General features: G+C 50.6%; 1 protein-coding gene across 1 annotated transcript; it reads right to left on the reverse strand.

The window, feature by feature from the left end:
- Positions 1 to 1,902: 1,902 nt before the first annotated feature.
- On the reverse strand, positions 1,903 to 14,544 carry LOC132832951 (LIM/homeobox protein Lhx9-like). Its single transcript, XM_060851199.1, has 5 exons — positions 14,407 to 14,544; positions 13,351 to 13,553; positions 10,821 to 11,185; positions 5,755 to 5,948; positions 1,903 to 2,184 (listed from the first exon to the last, which is right to left on the reverse strand). The coding sequence occupies exons 1-5, from the start codon at positions 14,542 to 14,544 to the stop codon at positions 1,903 to 1,905; spliced, it is 1,182 nt and encodes a 393-aa protein (XP_060707182.1).
- Between the last annotated feature and the right edge of the window lie 2,062 nt (positions 14,545 to 16,606).

Genomic DNA, 16,606 nt, shown 5'->3' on the forward strand with positions numbered 1-16,606 from the left:
AACACATCTCACTTAAAGTCGCGATGACCTTACCAACAGTTCTCTGTCATAGAGAAACTTTCTACATAGGGTCTCTCAGCCTGACCCCAATACGTCATTGTGCAGCTCCCTGTAATAAACAGTTCTCTGTTTCTCTCTCTCTCTCTCTCTCTCTCTCTCTGTTATACTAAAGTCTGAGTAAATGTTATGATAGCTACTCTGGTAAGGGATCACCTCATCTTTAATCTATTTCACCAAGACCCCAAAACTACAACCCTCTCTACGAAAGGAGCACTGTCGCTCTTTAAGGTATCTTGCTATAGATAATACCAAGGTTCTTTCTGGGTCCTCTCTGTCTCGAACATAATTTACTAAGACATCAGTAAATCTTAAGGCATCTCTCTCCAGTAGAGAAGGTCTCTCCTGCTGTAAGATATTGCAAGAAGCATAGCAATAAGTCACATGAGTGGTCTTTCTGACAGAACAGTACCATCTCTCATTAATCTAACTCACTGAGACCCCAGTAAAGCTGACTAAAGTTATCTCTATAAGGAATCTCACTAAGAATCAATACATTATGTGGCTGCTCTTTCTATAAGAGGGTGATTTGCTCTCTATAAACTAGCTCATTAAAACCCTCATAAATCTTAAAGTTCTTTTTAACAATCATGCTCTCTCTCTCTCAGTGTCGAGAGTGTGGTGCTGGAAAAGCACAGCAGGTCAGGCAGCATCCGAGGAGAAGGAGAATCGACATTTCGGGCATAAGCCCTTCAACCCTCCCCCTCCCTCCCCCTCCCCCTCCCTCTCCCTCCCTCCCTCCCTCTCCCTCTCTCTCTCTCTCTCTCTCTAGCCTGCATGGTATGTCAGTAAGAGCACAATACATATTTCTCTAACTCCATCTACTGTGAGTGTGTTCTATGTTTTAATACGTGTTGATCACAGCTCTCTCTCTCTCTCTCTTTAATACAGAACCTTTAACCATTTCCTTCACAAACCCAGTGAAGTACAAGTGGGATGTGGAGGGAAGCTGCGGGTTTGCTATCACTGGGTGTGACTCCTTGCCGAGACTGGAAGAGGCTGATGTTGAGAAGAGACAAACTTTATTGGATACCTCACTGTTGGTTTTAATGACCTGATTCTCCACCTCCAACCCCTTCACTCAGTGCAATACAGTTCACCCTGATGCTGACTGTGATAGCTTCCCACTGAGAAACACAATCACTGAAAGAAAACAAAGCAGCGAGGAACATTATAACAATGATGTCTGGCTGTGATTTCCCTATGATTTTGCTCTCGCTCTCTCTCTCTCTCTCTTGTTTCCCTGTTGCAGTTAGGTCCAGGGGACAGATCCTTCATCCTTGGGAAGTCCAAGGCAATCTTAGAGGCTCAGTAATATCAGCAGGGGGCGTGTGACTGGCAGGAATGGGAGGATTCCACACCGGTTCTGGGATAAATCAGCCACATGACTTTGCAGTGGGGACAAAGACACAGCCATTCTGTTGAATGAGTGGGAGCCAGGAGACTCAACAGGGAAGGAATCTGATGACTTTGAGATCCTGCACTCTCTGTTATTAGATTTTCTCAGTATACCTACAGATTAGAGGGAGGGGGACTTTCTGTACATCAAAAATACATTCCCAGTCGGAATATCCCACTGTTTCAGTTCCTGACTCTTTCATTCAGAGAATTGCATTGAGTTTTGTACAACAGTGAAACAGGCCATACAGCCCAATGCCTACGTTCCACTTAAGTCTGCTATGACCCCTCTCCTACTCACCCTACCCCCATATCCTTCTACTCCTTACTCCCTCGTGTGCTTATCCAGCTCCTTTTAAAATCCATCAAAGTATTTTCTCAAAAAAAAAGAACCAGCCCTCTCCTGGTGCAGCTGTACCAAGATCCCACGGGAATGTGTTCAGGCCATTAGCATAGCTTGGAGCGGTCGATGGTCTGCAGGGAGTCAGGAGACTCCGCTGGGTCAAAGTTCAGGAAGATGGGAGCCATGGTGGGCCTGGGTGGCTGGGAGCATGTGGACATGCTGCTGGGACTGGAGAAGAGAGGGCTGGGGGGTCCCAGGACTCCAGGGGTCTGCTGGGCGGACGGCGACTGAGGCAGCTCCTGAGGATCGGACACGGTGTCGCTGTCTGTGGTCTCCTCCTGCAGCAGGCTCTTCCGCAGCTTGGCCCGAGCATTCTGAAACCACACCTACAGGAAGGCAAGAAATCAGTATCCAGCCCAGAGAGCAGGCCTCATCCCAAACCAGTATCCAGCCCTGAGAGCAGGCCTCATCCCAAACCAGTATCCAACCCAGAGAGCAGGCCCCATCCCAAACAGTATCCAACCCAGAGAGCAGGCCTCATCCCAAACAGTATCCAACCCAGAGAGCAGGCCTCATCCCAAACAGTATCCAACCCAGAGAGCAGGCCCCATCCCAAACAGTATCCAACCCAGAGAACAGGCCTCATCCCAAACAGTATCCAACCCAGAGAGCAGGCCTCATCCCAAACAGTATCCAACCCAGAGAGCAGGCCCCATCCCAAACAGTATCCAACCCAGAGAACAGGCCTCATCCCGAACAGTATCCTGCCCAGAGAACAGGCCTCATCCCGAACAGTATCCAGCCCTGAGAGCAGGCCTCATCCCAAACAGTATCCAACCCAGAGAGCAGGCCACATCCCAAACAGCATCATTCCCAGAGAACAGGCCTCATCCCGAACAGTATCCAGCCCAGAGAGCAGGCCTCATCCCAAAGTATCTAACCCAGAGAGCAGGCCCCATCTCAAACCAGTAGGAGAAAGTGAGGCCTGCAGATGCTGGAGATCAGAGCTGAAAAATGTGTTGCTGGAAAAGCGCAGCAGGTCAGGCAGCATCCAAAGAGCAGGAGAATCGACATTTCGGGCATGAGCCTGGAAAAGGGCTCATGCCCGAAACGTCGATTCTACTGCTCTTTGGATGATGCCTGACCTGCTGTGCTTTTCCAGCAACACATTTTTCAGCTCATCTCAAACCAGTATCCAACCCAGGGAGCAGGCTCCATCTCAAACCAGTATGCAAACCAGACAATAGGCCCCGTCTCAAACCAGAATTCAGCCCAGAGAGCAGGCCCCGTCCCAAACCAGTATCCAACCCAGAGAGCAGGCCTCATCACAAACCAGCATCCAACCCAGAGAGCAGGCCCTGTCCTACACCAGGATCCAACCCAACGAGCAGACCCTGTCTTAAACCAGTATCCAGCCCAGAGAGCAGGCCTCATCCCAAATAGTATCCAACCCAGAGAGAAGACCCAACTCAAGCCTGTATCCAACCCAGAGAGCAGGCCCCGTCTCAAACCAGTATCCAACCCAGAGAGCAGGCCCCGTCTCAAACCAGTATCCAACCCAGAGAGCAGGCCCCATCCCAAACCAGTATCCAACCCAGAGAGCAGGCCTCATCCAAACCAGTATCCAACCCAGAGAGCAGGCCCCATCCCAAACCAGTATCCAACCCAGAAGCAGGCCCATCCCAAACCAGTATCCACCCCAGAGGGCAGGCCTCATTCCAAACCAGTATCCAAACCAGATAGCAGGCCTCATCCCAAACCAGTATCCAACCCAGAAGCAGGCCTAATCCCAAACCAGTATCCAACCCAGAGAGCAGGCCCCGTCCCAAGAGAGTATCCAACCCAGAGAGCAGACCCAGTCCTAAACCATTATCCAAAGCAGGGAGCAGGCCTCATCCCAAACCAGTATCCAACCAAGAGAGCAGGCCCCATCTCAAACCAGGATCCAGCACAGAGAGCAGGCCTCATCCAAACCAGTATCCAACCCAGAGAGCAGGCCCCATCCCAAACCAGTATCCAACCCAGAAGCAGGCCCATCCCAAACCAGTATCCACCCCAGAGGGCAGGCCTCATTCCAAACCAGTATCCAACCCAGAAGCAGGCCTAATCCCAAACCAGTATCCAACCCAGAGAGCAGGCCCCGTCCCAAGAGAGTATCCAACCCAGAGAGCAGACCCAGTCCTAAACCATTATCCAAAGCAGGGAGCAGGCCTCATCCCAAACCAGTATCCAACCAAGAGAGCAGGCCCCATCTCAAACCAGGATCCAGCACAGAGAGCAGGCCCCATACCAAAAGAGTATTCAATCTAGAGAGCAGACCCTGTCACAAACCATTATCCAAAGCAGGGAGCAGGCCTCATCCCAAACCAGTATTCAACCCAGAGAGCAGGCCTCATCTCCACCCCCAACCCTACACCCACCCCAGCAACACTGCCCCCACGCACAACCCTACACCCACCCCAGCAACACTGCCCCCACGCACAACACTACACCCACCCCAGCAATATTCCCCCCACCCACAGCCCTACACCCACCCCAGCAACACACCCCTACCCCTAACCTGACACCCACTCCAGCAACACTCCCCCCACACCCAACACTGCACCCAACCCAGCAACACTCCCCCCACCTCCAACCCTACACCCACCCCAGCAACATGCCCCCATCCCCAACCCTACACACACCCCAGCAACACTCCCACCACCCCCAACCCGACTCCAACTCCAGCAAACTCACCCCATCCCCAACCTTACACCCACCCCAGCAACACTCCCCCCAACCCACACTCGTGCCAGTAACACTCCCAACCCTCCCCCAACCCCCATCCAGATGCCCTTTAAATGCTGTAATTGTACCAGGCTCCACCATTTTCCTTGGCATCTCATTCCGCGAACACCCCCCACCCATTGCATGAAAAGTTTCCCCCTTGGTCCCTTAAAATCTTCCCCTCCCAGCCCCCCAGCCCTCACTCCTGCCACCTTCAACCTCTAGTTCTGGACCCCCCTGCCCTGGGGTTAAAGATACCCTATCCCTGACCCTCATGATTTTGCAAACCACTGTGCTTCCTCCAGTCTGCACTCAGACCAACTCTGCGCTGGAGTGTGATCTCCCGAACGGCTGGTACAATTGCAGCTTGCATCTTTATTCATGTCTTCAACAGCCTGGCAGCAGAGGCCAGCAGTTGGCTGGTCAGTTCTGTCTATTTTGGTGCAAACCGTGTGGGTGGGTAAAGGGTTGGAGTTGGGGGGGATAGTTGCTGGGGTGAGGGAGGTGAGGGGGAGTGAGGCGGTTGAAGGGCATGAAGTGGGTAAGGGGCAGGTTATGGGGAAGGGGGTGAGGGGGGGGAAGGTGAGGAGCGGGGTATACAGAAGGAGGTGAGGAAGGCAAGGGAAGTGATGGGGGTGAGGGGGTCGGGGGGTGAGGGGGCGTTGGGTGTGGTGACGGGTGGTGAGGGAGGTGAAGGTGGTGATGGGAGTGAGGGACGGGAAAGGGGGTAAGGCTGTTGAGGGGGGTAAGAGAGGGGATTGGTGAAGGTGTGTTGGGGTATTGGGAAGGGGTTGGGCGGTGAGGAGCTCGGGGGACAGAGTATGGGGAAAGGGGTGACGGGGTCGGGGGCAGTGTTTGGGTAAGGGGGTGAGGTGGGTAAGGGGGTGGGGGATGGGGAAGGGGGTGATGGGCTCAGGGGGATATGGAGAAGAGGATGAGGGGCTCGGGGGGATAGGGTATGGAGAAGGGGGTGAGGGGGTCGGGGGATAGGGTATGGGGAAGGGGGTGAGGGGCTCGGGGGGATAGGGTATGGAGAAAGGGGTGAGCGGCGCAGGGGGATAGGGTATGGAGAAGGGGGTGAGGGGCTCAGGGGGATAGGATATGGGTAAGGGGGTGAGGTGGGTGCGGAGGTCAGTGGGGGTGCTGAAGTATGGGGAAAGGGGTCAGTGTACCATTACAGCTGCTCTGACCTGAAGCACCCGCTTGGGTAAGCCGGTTTTCTTGGAGAGCTGCTCCCAGTCCTTGCCGTCCGGGTTGTGTTTGATGGCAAAGTAGGACTCCATGGTGCGGAGCTGGTGGTGCTTGAAGCAGGTACGGATGCGTTTCGCCTTCTGCTGGCCACAGTAACGCAGCTCCTCCAGTGGCTGCCCCGTCTCAGGGCAGACTGCAATCACAACACCACAGAGACAGTGTGAGAGACAGAGAGAGAGAGAGTGTGTGTGTGTGTGTGTGTGTGTGTGTGTGTGTGTGTGTGTGTGTGTGTGTGTGTGTGTGTGTGTGTGAGAGAGCGTGTGAGAGAGTGTGTGTGAGAGAGAGAGACAGTGTGAGAGAGTGTGTGTGAAAGAGAGAGAGTGTGTGAGAGAGAGTGTGAGAGAGAGAGAGAGACAGTGTGAGAGAGTGTGTGTGAGAGACAATGTGTGTGTGAGAGAGAGAGAGGGAGGGAGTGAGAGAATGTGTGTGAGAGAGAGAGAGATAGAGAGACAGAGAGAGCGGGAGAGAGAGAGAGAGAGAGAGACAATATCGTGCCTGCTGTCATAAACAAGAGCCATCCCTTCCCCCAGCCGCAAACAGCAACTACAGGAGGCCCATTCAGCCTCCCTCTCACTTGATCAACCCTCTGATATACACAGGGCTTGGCCTGTGTCTTTACCCAGAGAAATAACCCATCTCAATCTCCAATGTTCAATCATTCACTGCACTGTCTTCATGTCGTTTTACGGGAGAGATTTTCAAACTTGCCTGTTGTATGAAGAAGCTTTTCCTCACACCTCTCTTGATTGACTTTTCTCTGGTTTTTCACTTACATCCACTTGATCTCAGCTCCAGCACCAACACAAACAGTTTTATCTGACAGCTATCTGATCAATTCCTGTTAAAATCTTGCAAATCTCAGTCTGATCATCCCTTATCCTCCTAAATATTCCAGGAGAAAGTGAAAACTGAGGTTGCTGGAGATCAGAGTTGAAGAGTGTGTTGCTGGAAAAGCACAGCAGGTCAGGCAGCATCCAAGGAGCAGGGGAATCGACGTTTCAGGCAAAAGCCTTCATCAGGACTGGGCATTTCCAGGAACACACTCTCAACCCTTATCTCCAGCATCTGCAGACCTCACTGTCTCCTAAATATTCCAGTCAATACAAACCGAGGTTACATAATCTCTCCTAACCATCCGGTCTTTTGAGGCCTGTTCTGGGGAATTCACACACAGGTCTCCTTCCTGGGTTAATGTAACACTGTGGTACAGAGCAATGGTGGTACTTATGGTGAGGGAATACAGAGAGGGATGTGAGATGGATATGTTGGGGGGTTGGCAGGGGGAAGGTAGCATTTGCTCAGGAGATGAGGTGTTGAAGAAGATGCTGTACCATGTGGGCTGGTCAGTGGGTTTGACCATCATGAGCTGGCCTCAGTTACCAAAAGGCCATTGATGAACCTTTTCATTCATCCTGTGTCATGGCTGTGGTGACCCAGCGGCTTCCTGGATCATATTGGAGGGAGAACAGGGTCAACCACACAGGGCTAAAACAGAAATTGTTGGAAAAGCCCAGCACGTCTATCAGTGTCTGTAGAGAGAAAGCAGAGTTCACATTTCGGGTCTGATGCCTCTTCCTCCGAACTGATGGTAGCTGGAAAATGTTAGTTCATATGCAGAAGATAAGGTTTGGGGAGAGGGGTAGGGAGTAAACAATAGTTGGGGATAGAGCCCAAAGAGAGAGAAGAGCAGATAAACAAACAAAGGAGTGGATAATGATCAGGTTAGGAGGGTGTTAATGGAGGCTGTTAATGGAGGCTGCTAGTGGTTAACAATGGTTTCTGTGTAATAGCAGACTCTGGGATAACAAGGCCTAGTTGTGTAGGTTGGGCTAAGGACATGGGAAAGCTCAGACCCTCAAGGTTATTGAACTCGATATTGAATCCAGAAGGCTCTCTGAGGGGAAAATGAGATGCTGTTCTTCTAGCTTGTGTTGAGCTTTACTGGAACACTGCAGCAGGCCTGAGACAGAGATGTTGGCCAGGGAACTGGGTGGTGGGTTAAAGGAGCAGGCAACTGGAAGTTCAGGGCCTTTTTTGCAGACAGAACACAAGTGTACAGCAAAGCTGTCACCCAGTCTATGCTTTATTTCCCCAATGTAGAGGAGACCACATTGTGAGCAGCGAATGCAGTAAATTAGATTGCGGAAAGCACAGATAAAATGCACAGGAGTGTGGGACTGTAGCTAAACAAACTGGATGTGGAGGGCAGATTTCACATTTTAATAGATGTTCATCAACCTGGCCATTCAGCCTGACTAGTGTATGCTGGCTATAATGTTCCTCCTACCATCCAAATCTACTAAAGTTATCTTCATTCCCTGTCTCATTTCCCCTGAAGTACATTGATTTGTTTCCTATTATCTGTATTGTTTCCTATTACCTCCCAGTTGGATAAAGTTCATGTCCCTCACTAGTTATTGGTTGTGGATGTTTCAGAATTCTCTGCTGAGTTGCTAGGTGACCACCCAACGTTGTCAACTTTGAGTCTTCCGCTAGCCCACATCAGGAGACATTGTCTCTGTCTCCACTTGAAACAAAACCCTCTCACAACTTCAAACACCTCAACCAGGTCACCCCTTCATCTTCTCTTCCCCAGCGTAAAGAGACCTGGGCCTGTCAATGCATTCCCGACATAAAAATAAAACCCTGCAGAGGCTGGAAATCTGAGATAAAAACAGAGAATGCTGGAGAAGCTCAGCAGGTCTGACTGCGTCTGTGGAGAGAGTTAATGTTTTGAGTTTGATGTGACTATCCTTCAGATCCGGAGTGTTCACTAACATCGTGACATCTGGTATGATCCCCATGAGCACCGTCTCCAGAGCAACCAGCACAGGGCAATTAGACTGATGCAGTATGCTCAGTGTAGTTCAACCAAGCCTGACTGCAGGTTTCATTTAGATTAGATTCCTTACAGTATGGAAACAGGCCTTTCAGCCCAACAAGTTCACACAGACCCTCTGAAGAGTAACCCACCCAGACCCATTTCCCTACCCTATATTCACTTCTGACACTATCGGCAATTTCGAATGGCCAATGCACCTGAACTGCACATCTTCAGAATGTGGGAGGAAGCTGGAGCACCCAGAGGAAACCCATGCAAACACAGGGAGAATGTGCAAACTACACACAGACAGTCCCCTGAGGGGGGATTCGAACCCGGGTCCCTGGCACTGTGAGGCAGCGGTGTTAGCCACCGAGCCACCGTGCTATTTAACTGCCCTACTGCTCAATTCTACTGAAATAAAGGGCTGTGCTTGGGTTGTTGTTCTGTAAAAGGCCTTGCTAACCTGCGATGGAACTTTTCCTGATTGCTACTTTGACCACACTTACTTCCACTAAACCACCTATCCTGACACTTGCCAAGGTGACCTTCCTCCTTCCAAAGCATATGACCTCAAATACATCTGTCCAAAGAGCAGAATCAATGTTTCGGGCATGAGCCCTTGTTCAGGAATGAGCCCTGAAAAAGGGCTCATTCCTGAACAAGGGCTCATGCCCGAAACATCGATTCTCCTGCTCTTTGGATGCTGCCTGACCTGCTGCGCTTTTCCAGCAACACATTTTCAGCTCTGATCTCCAGCATCTGCAGTCCTCACTTTCTCCTCAAATACATCTGTGTTCAACTGTTCATATGCTGATTATTTGCCGAGTTATTCAAGTATGGGAGAAAACTAGAGCACATACACAGGGAGAACATGGCAAGCTCCACATACACACAGTGACCCGAGGCTAGAATTGAATCCAGGTCCCTGGCATTGTGAGGCAGTAGTGCCAACCAGTGAGCCACCATGCCACTCACTGTGCTTTCCTAACTGGGTGACCCTTTATTCTCGATAATGCCCTCTGGTACTAGAATCTTCACAAGGTGAGCCAACTTCTCCCCATCTGCCCTGTTAAGTCCACTTGGAATCTTATATGTTTCAATAAAGTCACCTTTCATTCTTCTGTATTCTGATGAGTATAGTCCCAAACTATTCAACCCCTTCTCACGAGACAGCTCCTCCTTATCTGCTATCAGCTGGGGAACCTTTTCCTGACTGCTGGGGAAAAGAATCCCAGCGACGATCCCAGAACCATTTCCCATGGTTCCCATGTTCTGCTACTTCAAATAACTAACCCTGGACTCCGTCTCTGTGCTTCTTGTCTTGAGACCACATGCCACTCAGTTTCTGGGACTTACTCAATCCTCCTTTACTGGGCACTGTATCAAAGGCTGTTTGAAAAAGTCAGATAACTTACCCTACTATCATCCTCCACTGTCTCCCCCTTTGGAATACATGCTATTCGTTTTTATATTTCTCATTCCAAAGTATTTATTCGTAAATTGATAAAGCCTCCATTATTTTTTCCTACCACTGCTAATGCTGTGCCCAGGACTGTAAGAAACTACAGAGTTTAACACAGTCCAGACTAGAACGCAAGCCAACCTCCTATCCATGGACTTCATCTACACTGCTCACTACCGGGGAATGACAACACCAATCAAAGACCTCCCCCACCCCGGTTATAACTTCTTCCATCCCCACCCGTCATTGAATCATAGAGTCAAAGAGATGTACAGCATCAGGCAGAAGATACAGAAGCCTAAACGCACGCATAGTCTATCCCGCTGTTATTAGAGAGCTGAGTGGACTCTCAAATTTCAAATCTAATGTTGATCTTGCTTTTTGTGCACCTTGTTCACAGCCATAATATTGTATATCTTGCTCTGTTCAATCACCCTATTATAATTGCATGTTATGATCTACACTGTGCTGCACACAAACCAAAACTTTTCACTGTACTTAGGAACATGTGACAATGATAAATCAAATCAAATTAAATTGATTGGTAGACCTTGAACATGCTTTCATAACAGTGGAGTGGAGGAATTTGGTTTGTTAGCCATTGGTGCTCAGGTGGTTCACCTTTTCCTGATGGATTCGTCAATGAGAATACAACACCCTCTGCTAGTCTTTTCCTATTCAGTCATTAGCCAGTCAGTCAGAGCGACAGAAACACCTACCTTGACTGAAGTCGTCTCCCTCGGTGTGGTGCCTGGAACCTCTCCTCTTGCGGGCACTGCCCCTCCGTGTGTGCCAGTCATTGTCCCTTTGACCCACCGAGACCCCTTCATCCACCCTGAAGGCCAGCTCAGAGAGGCCATCCATCAGCCTGGCCTCATCCTCCTGCCGGCACAGCAGCTCAAAGTGGGCCTGGCAGTAGACCAGGCCCTGGCGGGTGCCGAAGAGATCGCCAGTCACCAGCGCCTCACCGCAGATGGCACATGTGAAGCAGCTGACGTGGTAGACCTCCTCCTTTGCTCGCATCACCATCTCCGAGGCTGGGATTCCCAGGTGGCAGCGGGAGCACTGCTTAACGCAAAACCTCCTGGGCAAAAGGAAACGCGACAGCGGTTCATGGCTCTGCAAGTAACCAGATCGATTCCCACCTCCCTCCTAGAAATGGGCATCTGGACTGGCACTCTCAGGGGGCAGTGGACAGGAAGTGCTGCACTGTTGGAGGTGCTGACTCTCAGATGCAGCAATACACCTCTTCAGAGATCTCAAATTCCACGGCCATACACAAAAAAGGAACAGGAAAATAACTGGCCCCCAAATCTCCATCCCTTCCAGAATCCCGATCAATATTTAAGTCTCCACACAAACCACCCCACAGACTGGCTCACCATTACAGACATCCAAAATGTAACAAACAGGTGATGACAATGAGGAAGGAAGTCTGAGGGTACAGGGCGAAATAAACGGATTGGTCAGCTGGACAGACCAGTGGCAGATGGAATTTAGGTTTGAGGTGATGCATTTTGGAAGAGGTAACAAGAAAAGCGAGTAGCAGGGTATTGCCTGGGATGGAGCATGGTCACGATGAAGAGAGGCTGGATAAGCTCAGGTTGTTTTTTTTGCAGTTGATTGAGTTGTCTCACCAACACCCCCCCACCCCCTCCTCCTCCCCTGAGGGCTGCACCAACAAGCCCCTCCCCCTGAGTGCTGCATCAACTTCCCCCACCCCCATCCCAGCAGTTTTAGATTAGATTCCCTACAGTGTGGAAACTGGCTTTTCGACCCAACCAGTCCACACCGACCCTCCGAAGAGTAACCCACCCAGACCCATTTCCCTCTGACTAATGTACCTAACACTATGGGCAATTTAGCATGGCCAATTCACCTAACCTGTACATCTTTGGACTGTGGGAGGAAACCGGAGCACCTGGAGGAAACCCACGCAGACACGGGGAGAATGAGGCTGGAATTGAACCTAGGACTCTGGTGCTGTGAGGCAGCAGTGCTAACTACTGAGCCACTGTGCCACCCCCATTTGTCCAGAAGTAGCTGTTCCCAGTCTAGGTTGGCCAGATCCTGCCTTGTTTTCTTAAAAATCCACCTTTCCCAATCTAAAATCTTTCCTTGGACCACATTTCATTAACAGGTATGAAGGAGGCTTTTGGCACACTGGCCTTCATCAGTCAGGGCAGTGACTATCGAAGTTGGGAAGTTATGTTGCAGTTGTACAGGACATTGATGAGGCTGCACTTGGAGGACTGGCTTCAGTTTTGGTCACCTTGCTGTAGGAAGGATGTTATTAAATTGGAAAGAGTGCAGAAGATGTTCACAAGGATGTTGCCTGGACTCAAGGGTTTTAGTTAGAGGGAGAGGTTGGACAAGCAAGAATTTTTTTTCTGAAGAGCGTAGGAAACTGAGAGGGGAAAATTCCAGAGGTGTATAAGATCATGAGAGACATGCATAGAGTCTTTTTGCCAAGGTTGGGGAATCAAGGACTAGAGGGCATCAGTTTAAGGTTAGAAGGGAAAGAATAAAAGGCAACCTGAGAGGTAACTTTTTCACACAGTGGATGATACGCTTATGGAATGAGCCGCCAGGGGAAGTAGTTGAGGTGGATACATTACCAACTTTTAAAAGGCATTTGGACAAATACATGAAGAGGAAAGGGTTAGAAAGATATGGGTCAAGTGCAGGGAAATGGGCTTAGCGTGGACTGGCATGGACCAGTTTGGGCAAAAGGGCCTGTCTCCAGGCTGTAGGACTGTACGGCTCCATGACTCTACAACAAACTATCCTCTAAATGATGCCTGAATGCCATTTCATCTAGTTATCCCACCTCATTCCCACAAACTAGGTCTAACGTTGTTCCTCCTTTCAAGTTGGAATGAACTGATGTTGTTGGAAAAAGGTTTTCCCAAAAACAGACTAGGAACACACTTTTCCTTTACCCTGCCAATATTCCTAAAAAGGATGAGGGTTCCCGGTTGCATTATGAGGGAAATAGAGTGACAAAACAATAACTGAAAATCTAGTAGCCTGCACCATCCTCTGAGACACAGAGAGAGAGGGAGAAAGAGGGAGAGATGGAGAGGGAGAGAGGGAAAATAAAGGAGTGAGAGGGAGAGAGTGATGGAGAGAGAGGGAGAGAGAGAGTGAGGGTGAAAGAGGGAGAGGGAAAGAGAGAGGGAGAAAGAGGGGGAGAGAGAGGGGGAGGGGGGAGAAAGCAAGAGAGACAGAGAGCACAGTGGACCTTACCTGTAGTAATCATCCTTGCAGTAAATGTCACCGTCTTTTGAGAAACAGGTCAGCTCGGAGCCCAGGGCGAGATCACACACACAGCATTTGAGACAGCGAGCGTGCCACGGCCTGTCCACTGCGAATAACACGTAACGGTCGTAGATGCTCTCTCCACACGCAGCACACACTGCTGCCTTAGCACTGAGGTCATGGCGCAGACCCTGAGAGCAAATGGAGCATGGAGCGGAGTAGGGGAGAGAGAGAGAGAAAAGTAAACTCACCTCATGAAAATCTTTTGTTCCCTTGATTAAACGGTCACTACATTAGCATAGCCCACTGGGGGGCACTGTGACTCAGTGGTTAGCAATGCTGCCTCACAGCGTCAGATACCCGGGTTTGACTCCACCCTCTGTCTGTGTGATGTTTGCACATTCTCCCTGTGTCTGCGTGGGTTTCCTCCCACAATCCAAAGGTATGCAGGTCAGGTGAATTGGCCATATTAAATTGCCCATCGTGCTCAGGGATGTGTAGGTTAGGTGCATTAGTCAGGGGGAAATGTAGAGTAAAAGGGTAAGGGAATGGGTCTGGATGGGTTACTTTTCAAAGGGTCGGTATGGACTTGTCAGGCCAAATGGCCTGTTTCCACACTGTAGGGATTCTCTGATTCTATGAGAGGGAGTGAGGAGGAGCAAAGATGGAGGGTGAGACAGACGCTGAGGGCAAAGAATGAGGTTAAATATACAAGGAAAGGGGGAGTGAGTACAATGTTGTGGAGTGAGGATGAGGGTGCAGGGTCAGGGTGAGGGAATAGAGTGAGGGTAAGAGTGCATCGTGTAGAGTGATGGATAAACTCTTGGAGAGGGAAAACCTACCAAGTCGGGTTGGCAACACAGAGGGGCGTGGGAATAACTAGAAAGCCGGTTCAGCCTGCAGGAACAAACATAATGGTTCGAACGGTCTCCTCGAGTGTTTGAGCTGTGGCTGACTCTCTGTCTCCATTCTCTCTAGTCAGGTTTCAGCTCACAGCCCGATCCCCAATGAGGAACAAGTCATGCCAGGCACCTATCAACTCACCTCCATTAAGGTCATGTCCAGACTGAGGCCATTTTGATGGGAAGCCTCCCTGTCCTCTGGCCCAGCTTCCTGGATTTCTTCCTCTGGGAAGCCCTGCAGCAGCAGGCTGGAATACTGGAAGTTGCAGTCTCCATCCATTCCTTGAAGGGATAGCCCCTGGTTTCAGCGGGAGGGGAGGGAGGGCAGCACGACCTTAAACCCTGGGGCTAGGCCAAGGCTGAGGCCTGGTATGCCACTCAGCCTGGGCAGTGGGTCCTCTCCCTTCGAAGGACAAAAACACAGGCAACTGTTAGTCAAGAACCTTGCAGTGTTTATACTCTATTTTCCATCCCTTATCAACTCGATGTACACCCTCAACTCCTTCCCCCCCCTCCACCCCCAAATTCGTCCACTCGCTCCCAGGACAGCCTGGCCTGTGAAAGTAGGCAGTAACGGGCAGGCAGGGAGCACAGAGCAACTCGTTCTTCAGTGCTGACTCCACATAATCTCACATTGTTCTAAATAAATATCATGGTCAATGAAACATTTCCTTTGAGTCCACGTCTTGAGGCAGGTAGAACGGCAGCCATTTTGCACACAGCAGTTTCACAACAGACAGTGATGCAGACAATAAGGGAGCAAAAGCTTTGTTGAGCATGTATGAAAGGGTGCGATGTGAGGAAATGTGGATTCTGCTGCAGGAGAGAGAGAGCGTTTGACAGAGTCTGACACACTATCCCCACCCAGTCCCACAGGGAGACAGTGTCTGACCCACTGCCCCACTCAGTCCCACAGGGAGACAGTGTCTGACCCACTGTCTCAGCCAGTCTCACAGGGAGACACTGTCTGATACTCTGTCCTCCAGTCTCACAGGGAGACAGCGTCTGACCCTCTGTCCCACCCAGTCCCACAGGGAGACAGTGTCTGACCCTCTACCCCAACCAGTCCCACAGGGAGACAGTGTCTGATCCACTGTCCCACACAGTCCCAGGGGACGACAGTGTCTGACCCACAGTCCCACCCAGTCCCACAGGGAGACAGTGTCTGATCCACTGTCCCACACAGTCCCAGGGGACGACAGTGTCTGACCCACAGTCCCACCCAGTCCCACAGTGAGACAGTGTCTGACCCACTGTCCCACCCAATTCCACGGGGAGACAGTGTCTGACCCACTCTCCCACCCAGCCCCACAGGGAGACAGTGTCTGACCCACAGTGCCCACAGTCCCACAGGGATACAGTGCCTGACCCACGGTCCCACGCAGTCCCACTCAGTCCCACAGGGAGACAGTGTCTGACCCACTATCCCCACCCAGTCCCACAGGGTGACAGTGTCTGACCCACTATCCCAGTCAGTCCCAGAGGGAGACAGTGTCTAATTATCTTCCACATCATTCTACAGGATCATTCCTCCAACCTGGACTCGGGCCTTTGCCCGTCATCTTGAGTGAGAAATGGTATCACCAGGGGAACAGCATTCCCTCAGTACTGCCCTGGTGTACCAGTGGGAGGCAGCAATCATCCAGAGTCTGAGGGAGATGCCAAGGGAGAGGGGAGATGGGGAGTGGGTGTGGGTCCCTGCTGATGGTAAATTGTAAACTCAACAAAAACATTGGGAATTAAAACCTCGCTGTCCATTGTCACAAATGACCTCCAGAGAAGGAATCTGCCATCTTTCCATTTGCATGTGTGTGACTCCAGACCCACAGCAATGTGTCTGATTTTTAACAGGACTGTGAAATGGTCTGGTGATCCATCATATAAAAAAACAAAGGACCAGTTTATAGGTTCAAATCTCTGGAGCGAGACTTGAAACTAGAGCCACGTGACCCGCCCATAGGGATAAAGCATCTGACATCAAATATATTCCCCGCCTCATAAAACAAACCCCAGGTCAAAACAGTGCTGCAGTCAGGGAGCGTCTCAAATGTTCTCTCCCTGCCGCAGGAAGCAAAATGATTCTCAGAGGCTCCCATCATATGTGCCCATGATGTACTGAGGGTGTGCCACACTGACAAGGGGTCAGGACTTAAGGGAGTGCTGCACTGTCAGAGGGTCAGTCCTGAGGGAGTTCCTCAGTGTCGGAGGCTCAGTACTGAGGGAGTGCCTCACAGTTGGAGGCTCAGTACTGAGGGAGTGCCATATTGTCAGAGGGTTTGTGCTGAGGGAGTGCTTCACTATCGGAGGGTCAGTACTGAGGGAGTGCTGCACTGTTGAAGGGT

This window comes from Hemiscyllium ocellatum, chromosome 35 (assembly GCF_020745735.1).
Source record: "Hemiscyllium ocellatum isolate sHemOce1 chromosome 35, sHemOce1.pat.X.cur, whole genome shotgun sequence".
NCBI lineage: Eukaryota > Metazoa > Chordata > Chondrichthyes > Orectolobiformes > Hemiscylliidae > Hemiscyllium > Hemiscyllium ocellatum.